Source organism: Physeter macrocephalus, chromosome 7 (assembly GCF_002837175.3).
Source record: "Physeter macrocephalus isolate SW-GA chromosome 7, ASM283717v5, whole genome shotgun sequence".
Taxonomy (NCBI): domain Eukaryota; kingdom Metazoa; phylum Chordata; class Mammalia; order Artiodactyla; family Physeteridae; genus Physeter; species Physeter macrocephalus.
In genome coordinates, this window is record NC_041220.1 from 1543762 (window position 1) to 1563072 (window position 19311).

At 39.9% G+C, this 19311-nt stretch overlaps 1 protein-coding gene across 3 annotated transcripts in view; it reads left to right on the plus strand.

The window, feature by feature from the left end:
* Positions 1-19311, plus strand: part of GLRB (glycine receptor beta) — an 85774-nt gene that overhangs the window by 59430 nt on the left and 7033 nt on the right. For 2 of the 3 annotated variants that reach the window (XM_024126672.2, XM_024126673.3), the window contains exons 7-9: positions 334-474; positions 5392-5544; positions 14928-15220. In XM_024126672.2, the coding sequence (XP_023982440.1) occupies positions 334-474; positions 5392-5544; positions 14928-15220 (587 nt within the window). The remainder of the gene's footprint in view (positions 1-333; positions 475-5391; positions 5545-14927; positions 15221-19311) is intronic. The other variant, XM_028491556.2, reaches the window with a different exon arrangement.

Here is a 19311-nt window from a genome sequence, read left to right on the forward strand (position 1 = left end):
GAAAGCTAGTATCACTTATTTGCTACTTTTTCATTGATGACAGTTCAGAATTCTGACGTAGACAGATGTACTACTGTTCATGACACCCGAGGATTTTTACCATCTGCCATATGCTGATTATTTCAGCTTGTTGTTTCTTTAAGCCAATTATCTGTAACTTTTGTGCTAATATTTTTATTAGTGGCCATAGATTTTACCTCTTTACATTTCTAACAAAAGTTTCATGAAAGGGCCTATTGTTTTACCATTTCTGTGTTTAATATCTGGATGTTAAAATGTTAAAGAAGTGTTAATAATTATATTTCAAACTAATATTTTTATTTTTGTTTATAGTTGGTTACACAACTGATGATTTACGATTTATCTGGCAGTCAGGGGATCCTGTTCAATTAGAAAAAATTGCCTTGCCTCAATTTGATATTAAAAAGGAAGATATTGAATATGGTAACTGTACAAAATACTATAAAGGCACTGGTAAGTAATATTCTTTAAATTAAACAAAACTAAGTCTTATTTCAAAGATTTGTTTCAATATTAAAATATGCTAGGGACAGAACAGAGAAAACTAGTTAAAAAATAAATTCAGTATTTATAAACATTATATCTGTATGTTGATATATTTAAATCTTTCATGAAATTACATCCACTAAAGTTAAAATTTATTTTATCGCTAGATAGTTTTACCTTTCTTTATGTAATTCTGGATAACAGGAGGTTTTCAACGTTTTATTTTATATGAACTCTCCAGGCAGTGGTTTTCTTAGATGTTGCCTAGAAATTCTGCTCTGACAAGATTCGTATTCGGGCCAAACATTATGGATATAAACAATGTAACCCGTATATATTCGTCTGCTGTCTTTGGGGCAGTTTTTCAATGTTGGTTGACCCCTTTTCTTAATTTTCAAAAAATTTAATCTTTATGCTGTGCAGGAAACAGTAAACACATGAAAGAATTGGACATGAGTAAAAATTTGCCATACAATATTCTTGATCTAGGTTATGGAACAGCCAATTATGAAAGCTCAACAAATTAACCTCATTCATTAAATCACATCAAGCTTTACAGAAATGAAAATACAGTACTCACTGATCAATACTTTCATAATATGTTTAGTGTTCAACCTTTGAGTCTCCTCTGGAGGTTTTAGGTTATTGACGGCTCTAGATATTAAATATAGTGCTATTTTCCTCAGCAATATATAAAAAGGTGATTGACTTTTGATCCATACATTCACACTAATAATGAGTCTAACTTGTAAATTACCACAAAATTCTAATTCTGTATCAGGAAGTAAATCATGACAACGATATTCAAGAATAGATGTAATTAAAGTTTAAGTTTCTTGCAACATTTATGTTGACTTTGCAAAAATAAAAATGTGTAGTGTAATTGTGGAAAATTTACAGAGATGAGATGTTTGAGCTAAAATGCTGCATAGTGACATCATCAAGGACAAAATATGATTTAAAACATACCTGTTGATTAGAATAAAAGATAGAGTGAATAGTTGCATATTTACGTTGTTGAAATAACAAATACAACAGGGGCCAACTTAGAGATAACGTTAGTTTAAGCATCTGTTGTCATTGACCTTCAAATAAATTAACAGATTATGTAACATTTATATATAAATAGTCCCTTCTCTTGTAGAGCTTATAGTATTTTAGGGCAAGAGACAAAATAAGCAAATACACTGCTGAAAGAATTATCAAAATTTTTAATGGAAAAACAGAGCTCTTAAAAATTTGACCATCAAAGTACTCAGTGAAGAAATCGTAGATAACTTGATTGTCAGATGTGGAAGTGATCTTTCGGCTAATGCTGAGCCAGCTCTTTTGTTGAACACAGAAAATAACTGAGATGCAGGGTCAACGACTTCCTGAATGTCAAGGGCAAAGCAGTGTCAGCTGTAACCTGGGCACAGTCATTCTCCTCTCTACGACTCATGCAAATTGAGACTGACTACCGTTTTCAGGGATTTCTCACCTAGTAATGGAAAAAATAAACTTGAAAGCCAAGAGAAGTTTTTTGGAGGATTGATGTATAGAAACATTTAATAGATGGCTTTTTGACTTCTTGCTATCTGTCAGGCATTGCTTTAAGCACTTTGCAGGAATTCTATCATTTAATCCTCACAACAATCCTATGAGTTCAGTGAGTGCTATTATATTTGGAAAATAGTTACCCACATCCAGATTATATGATTAACATTTCAAAATGAATAGTCTCTAAATTGTTTGAGAAACTTGAAATAGAGTTTACTGAAGTTTTAAACTTCATCTAGAGATGAAAAATAAAACCAGTAATTTTATTTCTAATTTTATGTAGTATAAAATCATGTAATAGTATTGAAAATCATGGGGTTATTTATTTTTTCACCTTTAAGCCCTGAACTTAAAATGTCTCGGGACTTCCCTGGCGGTCCAGTGGTTAAGATTTCGCCTTCCAGTGCAGGGGGTGCAGGTTCGATCCCTGGTCGTGGAGCTGAGGTCCCACGTGCCTCGTGGCCAAAAGGACAAAACATAAAACAGAAGCAATATTGTAACAAATTCAATAAAGACTTTAAAAATGGTCCACATCAAAACAATCTTAACAAAAAAGAAGCCTCTACTTGGGGACTCAGCAGTGGATAAAGGACAGATCCCTGCTGTTTTACAGATCCATATTCTTACATGGCAAGCAAATAAAGTAAATATAATTCTTTTAGTCCTAAGAAGGAAATAAGAGGGTGTGCTGTGGTAGAGAGAGTTTGGGGATATACTCAAGATTTACGATAAGTAAATCTTTCATAGATTTTTTTGTGTGTGTGGTATTTTTTGACTTATCATAAATAAGTCGCTTATATCTCATTAGATACAGAAAATAACAAAAAACTCATGGCTAACATAATAATAATTGGCACTATATTTCAGTAAACATGCTTTGTCAGTATTTATATGAATCAGTATATGGATATAAGAGAAACATTTTAATGTTTGGATAATACTTAGAAATGTATGTAGGAAAATAGAACATCCAAAATATATGGAATTCTTAACAGTGTAGAATACTGGAAAAGATACAGAAAGCAACATATAAAATGATGGCCAATATTTTCTTTAATTTGTACAAAATTATCTGAAATGGTGATTTGGCTTTAACTTTATTAAAAATTAGGGTTTTATTTATAATAGTAGAAATTACACAGGTGGAGAAATGTATGGGTACACAAGTATAGAAAAATCTTTAAATTGGAAGCCTGAGTGAATAATAATCAAATAAAAGCTCACAGGAAATAGAAAGTAAATTGAATTTGCCAATGAGCATTTATATCCATTAGCTGCCCACCTGCCCCTCATAAATGTAACAGTACCAGGAAATCAAAAAAGATCAAGAAATGTTTCTCGTAAAAGTTTATGGAGCAAATAGCTATGATATCCAAGCGTATGTTTTACTGCTAAATACATCACGTCTTGGGAAGCTCCCGGGGGGGGGCGCTTCAGATGAAGCCCTCGGTTACTAGGCTGTCATCTACATGTGGTGCATGGCATGTGCAGATGCATTGGAAAGTGAGCAGCTTTATAGAAAATTGTTACAATTCTTGTGACAACCCAGGCTCCTAAAGATACATAATAAGCACATATGTGTTCTTCCCCATTTCATAGGCACTAGGTGAATGTAAAGTTACCTTGAGGGAGTGAAACTCTTAGAAAGCAAGGCACTGCACAACCACGTGTAGGAAACGCTCTGGGCCTCCTTAATTGCAGCGAATGGGCTTATGAACGATTATAGTTTAGAAGTTTTGCACATGGTTGTCAGTTGGAAGCATATGTTCTCACTTGTCCAGGCAGGAAGTTGAGATAAGAGGTGGGCACTGAAAAGGGAGGGGGATTTTCCATCGTTTTGCCTTTCATATCTTTGTAGAACCTGTGCGCCATTTAAATGAATTGCCTAGTTTTAATGAACTTAAAATTTAAAAAAGACAAACACTCTGCATTGCTTGTCTTTTTTTTTTTGATATAATATGGAAACATTTGGCATAATTAGAATTTACTTCAGTTCAAATCAACTATTTATTTTTGTTACAGATTAGCCCTAACATCTTTCTGATCCCTCCGAGGTATCGATGATTATTGGGAAAAGGATGGATTTCTAATCTCAGCTATTTGATAAAGGGATGAGAATAGCCATTCTTTTAAAACCCTATTTGTGTGCAATTACTGTTCTAGATGCTATTAATGAATAAATATGAAGATTATTATTCTAGCATCAGAAATATATACCTTCTTCCCAAATAGGAAAACTAGATAAATACAACTTTTTAAACTAAAACACAGTAAAAAAGTAATATTGTCTTTTTCCCCATAATTATTTTATTTATGCACTGTCCATTCGTTTGTCTCAACATTTTAAAACAATTATGTACAGTTTAAGCTGAACACAGCTGAAGATATTTTAACTTTTTGGAATTCATGCATAACCTCCCTTTTGTTGAATGGGAAATGACATTTTTATCTAAATTGAACATTTAAAAAAATCATCTCAAACAACTGGAAACGTCTCTCGTATGCCAGTGCTGGGAGGATATTTGTGTCACTTATTGTCTTTCTCAAGTCAGCAAAGGCTATTAGGAGGCTGCCCATAATTTGTGATTAATTTGAGAGACTAGTTGATATCATGGCAGCCCTAGAATGACGTGTAAGGGCAATGTCTGCTTTAGTCTCAGCCTGTGAAAGTGAAGCCCTTTCCCTCGATTCCAGAACATTTGAGGTCCTGGAGTGGAACCAGGGGAGACTTGGAGGGATGTCAGATGTTTGCCCTTTACACACTTTTACCTGCATAGACTGGGAACACTCACTCCTTACCCTTGCTAGCGTTCACCTCCAAGACTGTCTTCACATTTCACGCGTAAATATGCGTATGAGCTCCTCTAGATGGTCATCCCTTCCAGATAAGAAGTGGTCCACGTGGCTGAAACTTACACTGACAACGTGTAACCCAGGAACGTTTCTTTTTAGACTTGCTCGGCTTTGATTTGCTGCTCCCAGTGGCTTCTTTAGATCTTTTGCTCCCAGAGAGTACCCAAGGATAATGGGAAGTTTAAGTCACTGCAAAATCTCGGAACAAGACTTAAAAGCCGAGACTGGCCATCCCAGAGCAGCATATGGTGTCTGTTTGCCCATCTCATAACGACGTTGCAAGAGAGGTCAGGTGAGACAGGGTCTCATCATGCCGTCCTCTTAGATCACGTAAATGATATATACTTACAGAACCAGCCCCCGTCCTTTTTACGTGGAGTTCACGTTGTGAAGTTGCCTCTAGCAGAAGCGACCTGTGATGTCTGGGCACGATGAGACTTTGCGGTTGAGTGTGGCAGGAGTGTCACTCTTGCCTGTGTCTGTCGCCGGCAGGGTACTACACGTGCGTGGAGGTCATCTTCACCCTGAGGAGGCAGGTGGGCTTCTACATGATGGGCGTCTACGCCCCAACCCTGCTCATCGTGGTCCTGTCCTGGCTCTCCTTCTGGATCAACCCCGATGCCAGTGCTGCCAGAGTGCCCCTGGGTAACGCGTTCTAGCCTCTCCTCGGGGGGTCGCGAGTGCGCTGCATCTTTATAGAAATGACTGTATAATTTTGAAATTATACCAAATGATTTTGAGACAGTGAGTTTTGGAATGGATGGCAACCTTTTTTTTTTTTTTCAGACTTCCTTCAGTCCTTGACATTGAACTAGATTTTCTCCGTGTTTATACATTCTATAATTAAGTTTTCCCTTTTTGTGTCCTTGGGGTATTTTAAGCAGTTAATCCATCCTACTTTGACTCTCGTGAAATAATTATTAATAAGCGATTTTCACGGATAACGGAAGGCTAAAATCCGCAGTGGCGCCAAGCTTAAAAACAAATGACTATTTGGGTAGAAATCTTTCTAAATCATCTACTGTCTCATACTGTTCATCAGGGAATATGTAATAGAATTTATCTTTTTAAACATGACTTTGCATCATTTTCCTAAACACTAGTTATTGTGTGCTGTACCACCAAGAGAGGCTAGAGAGAGGAAGGGCTGGTTAGGCCATGCTCTCCAGTTTGTGATGTTTAATGCTCTGTGACATAGAAACACCAATAGCCAGACTTGAAAATTATGTCTCTATAGGGCTTAAATAGTCTTGGGTTGGGGAAATAATCCAGAGCCTTTCTTTTTTTAAAAAAAATTTTAATTAATTCATTTATTTATGGCTGCGTTGTGTCTTCATTGCCTCACACGGGCTTTCTCTGGTTGCAGCGAGCAGGGGCTACTCTTTGTTGCGGTGCATGGGTTTCTCATTGCGGTGGCTTCTCTTGTTGTGGAGCACGGGCTCTAGGCACGCACGCTTCAGTAGTTGTGGCGCGCGGGCTCAGTAGTTGTGGCTCGCAGGCTCTAGAGCGCAGGCTCAGTAGTTGTGGCGCACGGGCTTAGTTGCTCCGCGGCACGTGGGATCTTCCCAGACCAGGGCTCGAACCCGTGTCCCCTGCATTGGCAGGCGGATTCTTAACCACTGTGCCACCAGGCAAGTTTGAGAGCCTTTCTTATGGGTAAAGTGAATAAACTTCAAAATAATGACATTGTAACAACAAATTTTGATTGCTTGAAGTGTTTTAAAACTTATCATTAATGTGTGTGTGTGTGTGTGTGTGTGTGTGTGTGTTTTCTTAATATCACCTGGAAATTGTATCAGTAAGTCTGAAATACCCGACCTCTTGGTGACTGATTAGTTGCAGCATTTAATTTTTTCTATTGTCAAAAAGGCCTTGTGTAAATCTCCCTCCTGACTTACTGGGGGAATTAAACAAAATACAGATCTTAAAGAGTAGGAAACCAGGAAAGTGCCAATGAAAATGACAGTTTTATCCAAATAAGAAATTTGGTGATTTACATCAAACTAAAACCGCAAAGACCAAATCTATATCTTAATAAGCAAAAAATGTGAGAAATTTCATCCTAAAGGTTGTGTATCTGTAATGAAGCAATGACAATTGATAGAGTAATCCTTTAGGGAAGAATTAACTATGTAGTGTATTGCACTGGGAATAAAGCACCCCCAAATCTAGATTTAAATTCCTACACTTGTCAAAAATATCACGCATTTCCCTCAAATTGCTATTTTTTTTTTTTTGGTTTATTACAGGTATCTTATCTCATGCAGTGATATAAATTGACATTTCAGCCTTCCAAGGATGCTCTGGAGACATCCCCATCCTTGACATATTCTCGAAGGACATTCTCTGTAAATCCCCGTCTCTTGCAGGACGGGGATTAAAATCCGTGAGCTGTCACTTAGCGTCCAGCAGACCTGTTGTTTGGAAACCAGTTAATGGTAAAAGTCAAACCATGTTTGAATTCCAGCTCTGTGCCTACCAGCTGTGACAACTTCCCATCACATCCAGCCTCTGTGAACATACTCTGTGGACATGTCAGAGTATGGATGGACAAGTACTCCAGGGGTTTTTGGAGGCTTGAAAAAAAAAATGAACGTAACACCCATTCAGGAGTTCATCATATGCCTCCTTTACAGATTGCTTTACACTTTTCAAAGCAGTTTGACACATTCGGATTCATTCAACAAATATCTGTTGTGGGCTGACTACGGGCTAGGTGCTATGCAAAAAGATGGGGATATGGTTAAAAAGTAAATAGCGAATAAATAGTTAAAAAACTAGATGAAAAAACAAACAAAACTCGGCCTCAGTGAGTTTATACTCTCTTGGGAAGAGACAGACACCAAATAAGTACAACCTATGATATATAAGATGGTGATACAGAGGTGGGAAGTTGAGGGCGGCAGCCTGCTTGTCAGGAATTGCCTTGACGAGCAAGTGAGGTCGACAGAGGCAAGAAGGAGGGGAGGGAGTGGACCACTGTGGGTAGGATAGGCTAGGAAAGGGTACCTGGAGAGCGGTCAGGGCAGCATCCCTGAGACAGGAGCGCGCCTGGGGTATTCGGGGAGCGCTAAGGAGTCCAGCGAGAGAAAGGGAGATGAGTAGATGAGATCAGAAAAATAACAAGGGCGAGGGGTGGGCTGTGGAATATTTCTGAAGGAATTCTGGTGATTTGGGCTTTTATTCAGAGTGAAAAGGTGAAGCCCCTGGGGGCTTTTGAGCATGATCTGATTTAAATTGTAAGTGCTTATCTTTACTGCTTTGTTTAGAATAGACTGGCAGGGGGCAAAGGTAGAAGCAAGCAGAGCAGGTAGGAGGCCTGCAATAAGCATGGTGTGAGCCAGGGGCGGTAGTGCAGGTGCTTGTACGTATTAGATGAAGGATGTGGTAGAGAAAGATTTGCAGATGTCTTGCATGTGGGATTTAAGAAAGCAGAATCAGGGCTGACCTCAAGGTGTTTTTGGCTTAGAAGCTGAAGAGATGAAATTGCCATGAATGGAGGTGAGCAGAGCTGCAGGTCAAGTAGGTTTGAAAAGGTGGGAGGACCAGGAGCTTGGTTCCGGATGCACTGAGTTTGAGATGTGTGTTAGGTGGAGACAGCAGGTAGACAGGTGGATGTACAAGTCTGGGGTGTCTTGGAGAAATCAAGACGGGAGGTCAGAATTTAAGGTTTGTGAGGATGTAGATGGTATTTAAGGCGGTGAGTGGAGTGCAGGGCTAAATCCTTGGGATTGAGAAGGTGAGGAACACTCCACGTGATGTGGTTTCCTAGAATCCTGCTGAGTGGAGAAGGTGTGTCCAGGCGAGGAGAGTGACCCGCCAGCTGCTTGTAGGTCAAGGTTAGGGCTAAAGGTTGCCCTTGGCTTTAGCAGCCTAGGGGTCCCTGGGATCCAGGACAGAGACAGTCTCCATGGAGCGAGGAGAAGGAGGGAAGCCTGGTCGGAGTGGCTCAGGAGAACACAGGAGGGGGACCCAGAGCCGTTGGTGCAAACGGCCTGATGGAGGTCGTTAGCTGCCCACAGGAGGGGAGGGTGGGGAAATAGCCAGGGGGGATGGGAGCTGAGAGGTTTCCTGGTCTTGTTTTTCTAAGGGGTACAACCCACACACGTTTATTTTTGGTGGAAAACAACCAGTAGTGAAGGAAAAAATGAGAGATGGTAGAAGTGCAGCAGCAGTGAGGGGATGGGAGGCAGGAAGCAGAGGGACAGGCCTTCGCTAGAACACAGTGGATTTGTGCGCGGGGCCAGCAAACTCCTTCGGCGACAGACTGAATAGCAAACATTTGAGGTTCCTGTTGAAACCCCGAAATCCGCTGTCATAGCACTAAAGCAGCCTTAGACAATACATAGCTGAATAGGTGTGGAAATGTCCCAGTAAGACTGGATTTATAAAAGTAGGCGGTGGGTCAGATGTGCCTGGTGCATCGGGTTGACTGACTGCTGGTCTGCAGCGTCAGGAGAGAAGGTAGAGCTGCTGGGCACACAGCGAGACGCAAGCGTAGACGTGGTCATGGGGGCTGGCCTCTGATTTTGTTTTCTTAGTGAAATGGGAAGCCAGGTCACGAGCTGCAAGGGTGATGGGGAAAAGCGCTGTGGTTCTGAAGGGAGAGAGACTGGCGAAGGAACTGGGGAAGTACACCCCGATTGCCTGGTAGGATCGCGGACCTCTGGAGGTCCGTGACGGTAAATTGAAAGTGGGATCAGTCAACATGTTGACTCCTTAAAAGAAAACTAGGGACATATTTACGTTTTTGAGACTTATGTGTGTTGTTGCGTGTGTTAATGTTTGGTTCTATCTTATTACCGAGTAGCGTTTCATAGTATGGATATACCACCGTGTGTTTCCCCATTAACCAGTTGTTGGGGATTGGGTTGTTTCCAGTTTGGGGGTATTATACATGATGTGACGAATAATTGCGTACAAGGCTCTGTGTGGGCATACATTTTCATTACTCTTGGGCAAACACCTAGAAATGAGATTTCTGCATTTTATGGGAAAAGTATGTTTAACTTTTCTAAAATATTAGCATAGTGTTTATCAAAATAATGGTACCGTTTTGCCTGTTTCACATACTCCTGTCATATACTCCCCAAATACTTAATTTTTTTTACTTCTTGTAGTGCCTTGGACCTTGGTACAATGTTGAATAGAATTGTGAGAGATGCTTATTCCTGATTCTGGGTAGAAATAATTGAAGTATTCACTGTTGAGTGTAATAGTGGCGCTAGTTATTATAGATCTCTTAATCAGGTTAAAGAGGTTCCCTTCTCTTCCTAGTTGGCAGAGGGTTTTTATCATGACTGTTGACTTTTGCCAAATGCTTAAATGCTTTCTCTCAGTATATTTAAAGGTTTATATATTTTTTCCTTTATTTTGGCAAATTTTACCAATTGATTCCTAGCTATTAGATGAGTAGGTAAAATTATTAGCACAAACATGTTCATAATACTGGTTTTTCCTTTTAATGTCTAGCTGTAGTGATGTATTCATTCCTACGTACTCCTGATGTTGTTAAATTCTGAATTCTTTTTTTTTTTTTTTTTTGACCACTCTAGATAAAGACATCCCTTTTCTTGGTATTTTCAAAACATCAGCGTTCATTTCATTCATTTCTATCTATTTGTTTATTTTTCTTTTTCATTGATTTTGGCTCTTATCTTTATTATTTCTTTTTACTCAGTTTGGATTTTATTTTATCTCTTTTTGATGATTGAAGTGGAAACTCAGATAGCCGATTTTAGACCTTTCTTCTTTTCTAACATGAGCATTTAAAGTTACAAGTTTCCCTTGTAAGTCCTGCTTTAGCTGCAATGCACAAATTTTGGTATACTGTATTTTCACCTTCTTTCATTCAAAAATTATTATCTAATTTCCCTTGTGATTTCTTCTTTGGCCCATGGATTCTTTAGATATGTGTAGTTTGGATTCCAAATATTTAGGGTTTTCATAAGTACTCAAATATGATTTGTTTTTAATTTTGTCAGGGAGCATACTCTATGATTTCAGTCCTTTTATGCTTATTGAGACTTTGTTAATGGTCCAGCCCAGCATATGTCTCCTGGCAAACATCCCATGTCACTTGCGCTGTATATTTGTTACTCGCGCTGTATATTTGTCACTCTTGGGTGTAGAATTCTGTAAATATGAGTGGAGTCAAGCTGGTTGATAGTACTGTTAAAATCTTTTATGTCTTTTGTCTAGTTATTATAGTTATTGATGAGAGAGTTGCTAAAATCCCCAACTCTAATTATGGAATTATGCTTCAGGTATTTTGAAGCTCTGTTATTAGACCCACACATATATATAATATTATCTAAAAAGAGAAAAGAAATAATATTACTGACAGATTACATATCAGGATATTCTGTCGATACGGCTATTTTGACCCAGTGTATCTTTCCTTTTTCTACTTCTTTTCCCCTACATTGTTCCAAAAGATTATGAAATCAATTTGCCAATCTTTTCCTTCTATGGCCCATAATTTTTATTTTCTAAAATTTAGGAGAAGAACATATATCATTTACCCTAGACTCATTTTGCTTTGTAAAAAAAAAAATCAGTTTTGTGTTCTAGTTTTATTTTTCTTCCTATCTCTTTTTGATTTACTTTTTCCATTGTTAACAAGTTTCAAAGCTTCCTCTGCGAATTTTAGGTATACTTGTCTTCAGCTATTTCTTTAAGTGTAAAAGAGGTAACGTCTTATACTTTTTACCCTACGTAAACTTTACTGTAACACTTTCTTTTCCTGGTACATGAAATGCTTTAGTTGCTGCTAAAAAGGATTTTTTTTAAACTAATACTTTTTAATTATAAATGTAAAAAGATGAATAATTCAGGTCACAATTCAGACCTCTGGCAGGTCACACACAGTACCTTTCTTTCTTATTATAGTCTTTTCTTATCATCTGGGATAGTGGTTCAAGACCTTTTTGATTATAAGGATCTCTTTCAAAAATGTCAGAGATTGTTTCTGGATTCCCACATGGTAGTAATTGTAGTTTTCCTTTTAGTATCCTTTGATTAGAATGCTGTGCAATGATAACATGCTGATGTAATAATTTAGCAGTATTTCTAAATGAATTTTCATGTTATTAATCACAACTCCATATAAGAATTTGGTGCATAGTGTAGTTCATCTCAGTATGGGATAAAGATAATTTCAGGTTTAGACAGTAGCTGTTGTGCACAGTTTCTCCTTGACTTGCTCTGTTGGTTCTACTTGTTGTTAATAAAAAATACTACCGGGAGTTCCCTGGTGGTCCAGGGGTGAAGAATCCACCTTGCAATGCAGGGGACGTGGGTTCGATCCCTAGTTGGGGAACTGAGATCCCACGTGCGGCGGGGCAACTAAGCCCACGTGCCACAACTACTGAGCTTGCGTGCCACAAACTACAGAGCCCACACACTCTGGAGCCTGCATGAGACAACTAGAAGGAGAAAACCCACACACCACTACTAGAGAGAAGCCTGCGCGCTGCAACGAAGACCCAACACAGCCAAAAGAAAAAGAAAAATAAATAAAATAAATAAATAAAGTAAAATAAAATAAAATAAAAATACTATCTCTACCTCCCCTTTCTTTTCTTTTTTCACCCTTTTTCTTGCTTTCCTTTTTCAGTCTTCCAGGTTTTGGTATTCCTCTTTTAGGCAATAGATTGCTAGAGTATATGCTATTAAAGAATTATTTTTCAGATGTTTCCTCTGAGATTGTCTGAATGAGGAATCTCTGGACATCCCATAGTCAATGGGAGTTCACTATCAATAGTGGTCTCTTAAATAAGGATTTTATCACTCTAAAGTTCTTTCTGCATATTGATGAGCTAAACAACTTTATCTTCACCCTGAATTCTTTATAGAAGTTTTTATTCAGGTTAACTTTTTTATGTAGCTAATTTGTTAATACTTTGATTTATATTATTTGTTAGCCATAACTTTTAGTAGATGTAGACCCCTCGCCTATTTATCAGAGTTGATATCAATTTTACGACATATTCCCTGATTTGAAATCTAGACTTGGTTTGTTTTTGCATCAGGGAGAGAAAATAACAAATGACAAATAAGGACTATATGTTTTAAACACGTTATAGAAAGATTATACCAAGAAGTCCTGGAATTTATTAGAGAGGTGCTCCATTAAATGGGGATAATATATTAAGAACACAATATTGAAATTATAAATATTCCCATTTTTATGAATGATGGGTTTCACATTTCTTTTTATTGGTTCATAATGTAGTAAAATTCAGGCAGAATTTCACTGCGGGTTATTTAAACAATGAAGTAATCTCATCTGAAGGCCATGTTAAGATAATGCTGAAATATTTGTCCAGAGAAAATATTTGCTCAGATTTCTTATCTTAGGATAAAAAATCAAGTGGACGTTTCCTATTTTAATATGATTTCCTGAAGACAAGGCACACAGTGATGTCCACATTCTCCTCCTTCTCAACTGATCTCCATTTCCAATCTAACATCTTCGAAATGATACAGATCTTAATGGAATTGGTCACCATGGTTTTTAACTTAACGCCTGGGATTATAAATATCTCCCAAATGTCCATTAATATCCTATTATTCCGAATCTTTCTCTGCTCCTTTGACCACCTTTTTCTGATGCCTGAGCCTCTCTGGAGTCCCCTCCCTTTCCACCACAACCTCCCTGAACGATACTGGCCAATCTGTCCTTCAAGAAGTTCCTGGGTGCCCTGTGCTGAGTCGTGGTCACCAATTCTTTGTTTCTCGGCCTTTATCTGACATATGTTTTCCTTCCAAAGTCACATCTTTTCTATATTCTCCTCTTCCTATATTGCATGGGTATTTTCCCAAACTTCTAAACTTCATTCTGTTTAGAAGTTTGTCTCGATCTTTTCCTTCTTCCTTTAAACAGTAATCAAGTTTTAAAAAATGTTTTCTCCAAAATCCTTTCACATCCATCCTATCCTTCATTTTCTTATGCTTTGTTTCTGCATCTCCTGTATTTTTCTTTCTCAGTTTACTTTTTTATCCCTAGAAGAGTGACGTTATTGAAATAGTCTCTTGATAATGTCATTTCCCTACCAAATACGATAAAAGATCCACTCTAGGACTTTGAAGGCCTTCTATAATCTGGCACTATTCTCCATTTCATTCATAAAGTTGCTAATATATGAAGATAAAGATTCCGGTATACTACTAAATTTACTACAATTTGATACATTCTGTGTTATTGATGAGCATGGAATGCTGTGGAAACACAGAGAACGGTGTCAATATATGCTACTTCAAGGCTTGTTTTTGATTGATAAGTTGACTAACATTTGATTAAGAATAAAAAAATAACTTGGGAAGATGATTTGCCAAATTAATGCCCATAGGTATAATTAACTGAATTTAAGGCAATGTTTGAGAAGACCTTGGATTTTTATGTTACTTTTCACTTGCAGGTTAGAAAACGTTAAAACCTATATTAACTTTTAAAACATAGTCCTGTTAATTAGTTTTCTTCAGGATAGAGGATAATTACAATATAATAGTAATATATATGTATATATATATATGTAATATTGTTTCAATATGCAGAAGTTATATTTTACTAAAAGCCTTTCTTTCTAGGAGAGAGTCTCTTAGTTCTTCAATATTAAAAAAAAAAAATCCCCAAAACTCCACACCTTTCAGGAGCCTCTGAAATGATGCAACTGGCGGAATATATATTTTTCAATGTTTTAAATGATTATTGATACTAATATAGTGTTTACCATATTCCCAATGCAAGAGCAAAGAGAACCAAGTACATCTTTCATTATTAGAGTAATAAAAAATAAAAAATAAATATTTATTTTTTTAAAATGTTAAGTGTTTCCACACATACCACCCACATTCAATAGTTCTTACTTAAGGAGCAAGTACATGGTATTTCTTCTACTCTTTGGGTTTTAAGGGGGCCTGAGGGGCATTGAAAGTTATTGGAGGGGGATTTCATCAAAGAGCAGTGATTGTAGTACATTTCACGGGAGTAAAAGGCCACTTGAAGTCCTGTTTCTGTCCTGCAGGAATCTTCTCAGTGCTCAGCTTGGCCTCTGAGTGCACAACCCTGGCTGCGGAGCTTCCCAAGGTGTCCTACGTGAAGGCTCTGGACGTGTGGCTCATCACGTGTCTGCTCTTCGGCTTCGCGTCCCTGGTGGAGTACGCGGTTGTCCAGGTGATGCTCAATAACCCCAGGAGAGTTGAGGCAGAAAAAGCCAGAATTGCCAAGGCTGAGCCAGCAGAGGGGAAGGCGGGGAGTGCAGCTAAGAAGAACACCGTGAATGGCACGGGCACACCTGTTCACATCAGCACCTTGCAGGTAAGGGTGACGTCGGCCACCAAAGTGCCCTCTGCGGGTTTAAAGGTTTGGTAGAATTGGTTCTCACTCGTTTTTCTCTCACAGATGCAAAGGGACTAAGCACCACCTACTTTCTGGAAAAGAATAGAAAACACTTAGGTCCATTACTAACCGAGAAAGGAATCAACACTTTAGCAAATTACTGGAGAACTTTCCGTGGAATTTAAGGATGCTTCAATTCCTTTGCTGCTTTTTTTTTTTTTTTTTTTTTTTTTTTTTTTTTGCGGTACGCGGGCCTCTCACCGCTGCGGCCTCTCCCGTTGCGGAGCACAGGCTCCGGACGCGCAGGCCCAGCGGCCACGGCTCACGGGCCCAGCCGCTCCGCGGCACGTGGGATCCTCCCGGACCGGGGCGCGAACCCGCATCCCCTGCATCGGCAGGCGGACTCTCAACCACGGCGCCACCAGGGAAGCCCTGTTCTATTTTTAATCTCTTTCTTCTTTCTCCTTCTTCCATGTGGACTGCTTGAACAGCTTCTAGAATGACATTTTGAGATTCCTGTATTGTTTTTAAGCGTGTCACTCTCTTGCTTGGAGGCTGCTCCAGGTGTCCCATTATATACACACGCTTTATCACAGTCTCCTGATGTCACTCTGTTGCCACTTTGTGTGATGTGTAGAAATGCTACCTCCCTTTAACACCTTTTGCTTTCCTCTTCACATGACAAAATTATTGTAAATACTTCTTAGAACCTAATTAGAAAGTGTTACACTTTTTGCTTCACCATCAACCATAATTTGGAAAACTCAGAGAGAGAAGGAAAGTTTATTGTATTTGTGCATATTTTTGTTTACTTTGATCTTTCTTCCATTCTGATATTCCAAGGTTCTATCTTTTGTTGTTCTCTTTCCTTTTAGAGAATTGCCGTTATCCATTATTTTGGGTAGCTCTGCTGGTAACAGATCCTCCTAGTTTTCCTTCATCTGGGAATGTCTTGGTTTCCCTTCATTCCCAAAGGATGTTTTCACTGGGAATAGGATCCTCAGTTGAAAGTTCTTTTCTTTTGGCACCTAAAAAGTATTGTGCCCATTCTTCTGGCCTCTGTGGCTTCTGAGAACTCTGCTTCATTCACACTGTTTTTCTCCTTTAGGTAAAGTGCCATTTTTCTCTGGCTGCTTTCAAGATTTTTTTTGCCTTTCATGTTCAGAAATTTAATTATGTATTTTGGAGTGGTTTTTTTAGGGTTCATCCAGTTTGGGATTTGTTCAGCTTGTTAAAAAAAATGCAGGCTTATGCTTCTTGCCAAATAGGAGAAGTTTTCAGCTGTTATTTCTCTGAGTACCTTTCCTCCATCCTTCTAGGACTGTGACGACACAGATGTTAGATTCTCTGTTACAGGCCCACACGTCACCACCGAGGCTCTGCTCATTTTTCTAGTAAGTTCTCTGTTGTTCAGGTCGGTAACTTCTCCTGTTACACCTTTAGTTCACGGATTTCTTTCCCCACCCCCTCCTCTTCCTGTTGAGCCTATCTACGGAGACTCATGTTTTGATTAAATGTATTTTTCAGTTATAAAATTTTCATTTGGTTTTTCTTTTTCTTTTTTTACTTTATTTTTTCTTTCCCTCCCTCCCTCCCTTCCTCTCTTCCTTTCTTCCTTCCTTCCCTCCCTCCTTCCTTCCTTCCTTCCTTCCTTCCCTCCTTCCTTCCTTCTTTCTCTCCTTCCTTCCCTCCTTCCTTCTGTCAGTCTCTCTGCTGGGATTTTGTACTCCTTTCCTCAGGCTTTCCATTTCTCATTTGCTCCAAGCATGTTCATAATTGCTTATTTTGCCGTGCTGCTTTAAAGCCTTTCTTGGATAATTCTAACACGTTTCATCTTGGTGTTGGTCTCTATTGATTGTGTTCTGAGATCTTCCCCAGTTCTTTGTACCATGAGTGATTTTTCTGTTGCCACCTAGACAGTTCATATTATGCGATGACATACTGCATCGTGTCTAAACTTTCTGTTTTCGCTGCCTTCCCTGGCTGTTTGTCCAGGAGAAGGAAGGCTGCTCCCCGCTTGCTGCCAGGTGGACATGAAGTCCAGGCCCCACACACAGTGGGGTGGGAGCTCCCATTCCTGCCTCGCGGCATCAGGCACCCTTGGTCCCTGTGTGGCCTGCCTGACACGGGGTGCCTCAGTACACCTGGTGATGGGGAGCAGCTCGGAGCCTGCTGCTGGACGGGGTGGCAGTCCTGCCTGCACGGTCCCCACCAACACCCACAGCTCCCGTGGGAGCGGGGCCTTGTGACTGGACCCCAGGGATGGAAGGCCGGCTCCCTGCTTGGCCTCCTCCAGTTACCTTCAGGGACGGCTGGGCACCTGTTACAGCGTCTGGAAGGCAGAGATGCAGCTCCCTGCCCAGTTCTTGTCCCGGGTGTGGCCACAATTGTTCCTGTGATGCTGGGCTGCAGTAGAGAGATTTCTGTCTGAAAGGTTTCTGTCTTGCCAAGTTACCCCTTCCTTGGTCGTTTGTCTAGAAGCAGAGGGCTTCTACTGGGGCTATTTTTGTCTGCACCCCTTGGCATTTTCAGTTCCAAAGCTGGGACATCTGAAACCAAAAGGAAATGCAAGAACTTACCACTGTGCCCTTCCCCGGCCCTGAAGGTCTTCAGCTGACCTGCTTCCTTCTCTCCGTCTTGCACAGCCTTGTGCTTGATTTTCCTGATGCCCAGGGTGTGCCTTGTTCATCCTCCTGGGAGCAGAAGGGCCCCATGTTCGTTCAAGGCCCCTCAGCATCCTCCTTGTACCTGCACCCTGCCTCCTGCATGTCATGATTAAGCAGAGAGGTATCAGTGGACTGCTCTTAACACTTCTGTTAATGATGCAACCATTCTACCTGTTGGGCCAGTTCAGATTTACTGCCTTCCTGCCCCAGGAACACACCCTTTCAAAGACATCATGGTCCTCTTTCCCAGTATTTTACTTTCTTCTCTGTTCCCAGCAAAGCCACCAAACAGTACCTGGAAGAGGTAAGAACTGATCAAGGGCAAGCCCCAGCATATCAAAGAACTGGTATTTCTTTGTGAGAAGCTTGGGTTTTCCTTCTAAAACATACACTTGTTTCTCCAGGCCAGGAATGGAAGGAGAAATACCTGAGACCCTTACATCCCAGGGTGATGTTCATTCTTTGACTCTTTGGCTCTAACTGTCAACCCCTCCATTTACATCTCTCCGTCTTTTCCCACTTCCTCGTGTTTCCAGCCCACCGATCCCCTTCCCCCTGGTTAAGAGACCTGGAGACTGAAAGCAAAGCTGTGCTGCAGAGTAGGTGCCTGATTTCTAGTGGTGTCACAATCAGCCCCATCGTCTGGGGTGTCCTGGAGCCTGGCGAGCTACAGAAAGCACCAGGGACATAGAACACCACATGATCCCGGAACCTTAATATATTCTGTCGACTGGAAAAATGCACAACCGAAAAGTTGAGAATTATGTTTTATTTGGGGGACATTCTTAGGACATCAAGCCCGGGAGACAGCATCTCGGGTAACCTTGCTCTGAGGAGGTGAGGGGGGAGCTAGGATATAGAGGAGTTTTTGCAACAAAGACCAGGTAGTCGGAATAAAAGATTACTGTTACTTAAAAAAAAGCTATCTCAAGTTAATGAGTTTAGCGTTTTGCTATGTATGGGAAGATGCAAGAGTCTGGGCTCACTGAAATCATTCCTTGGATGTGCACCTCGGCTACCTGGGCTTGTGTCCTGTGCTTTCTCATCCTGAGTCTCCTTGGGGTGCATCATTGGTGGGGCTGCAGTCTGATGACTGCTAGATGGTGGACATTCCTTGTTTCCTTCCCCTTCCTGAGTTCCCTCAGGGCTCACCGTTGGGCTGGCTGTAATGTGATGGCTCGATGGCTGCAACATCCTTTGTTAACTGATATATGGCAGCAGCATTTTAGTTCTCAATTCCATGAAAAGGGGTCCTGATGGAAGGAGACTCTTCAGACTCAGATTTTCAGAGTACTAGGGAACATACCAGGATGCCTTATGAACATAGATATAAAAGATAAGTAGGATCCAGGATATTAGACTGAATTATCTTAAATTTGGCTTTCAAGCTTTAAAATAATTACC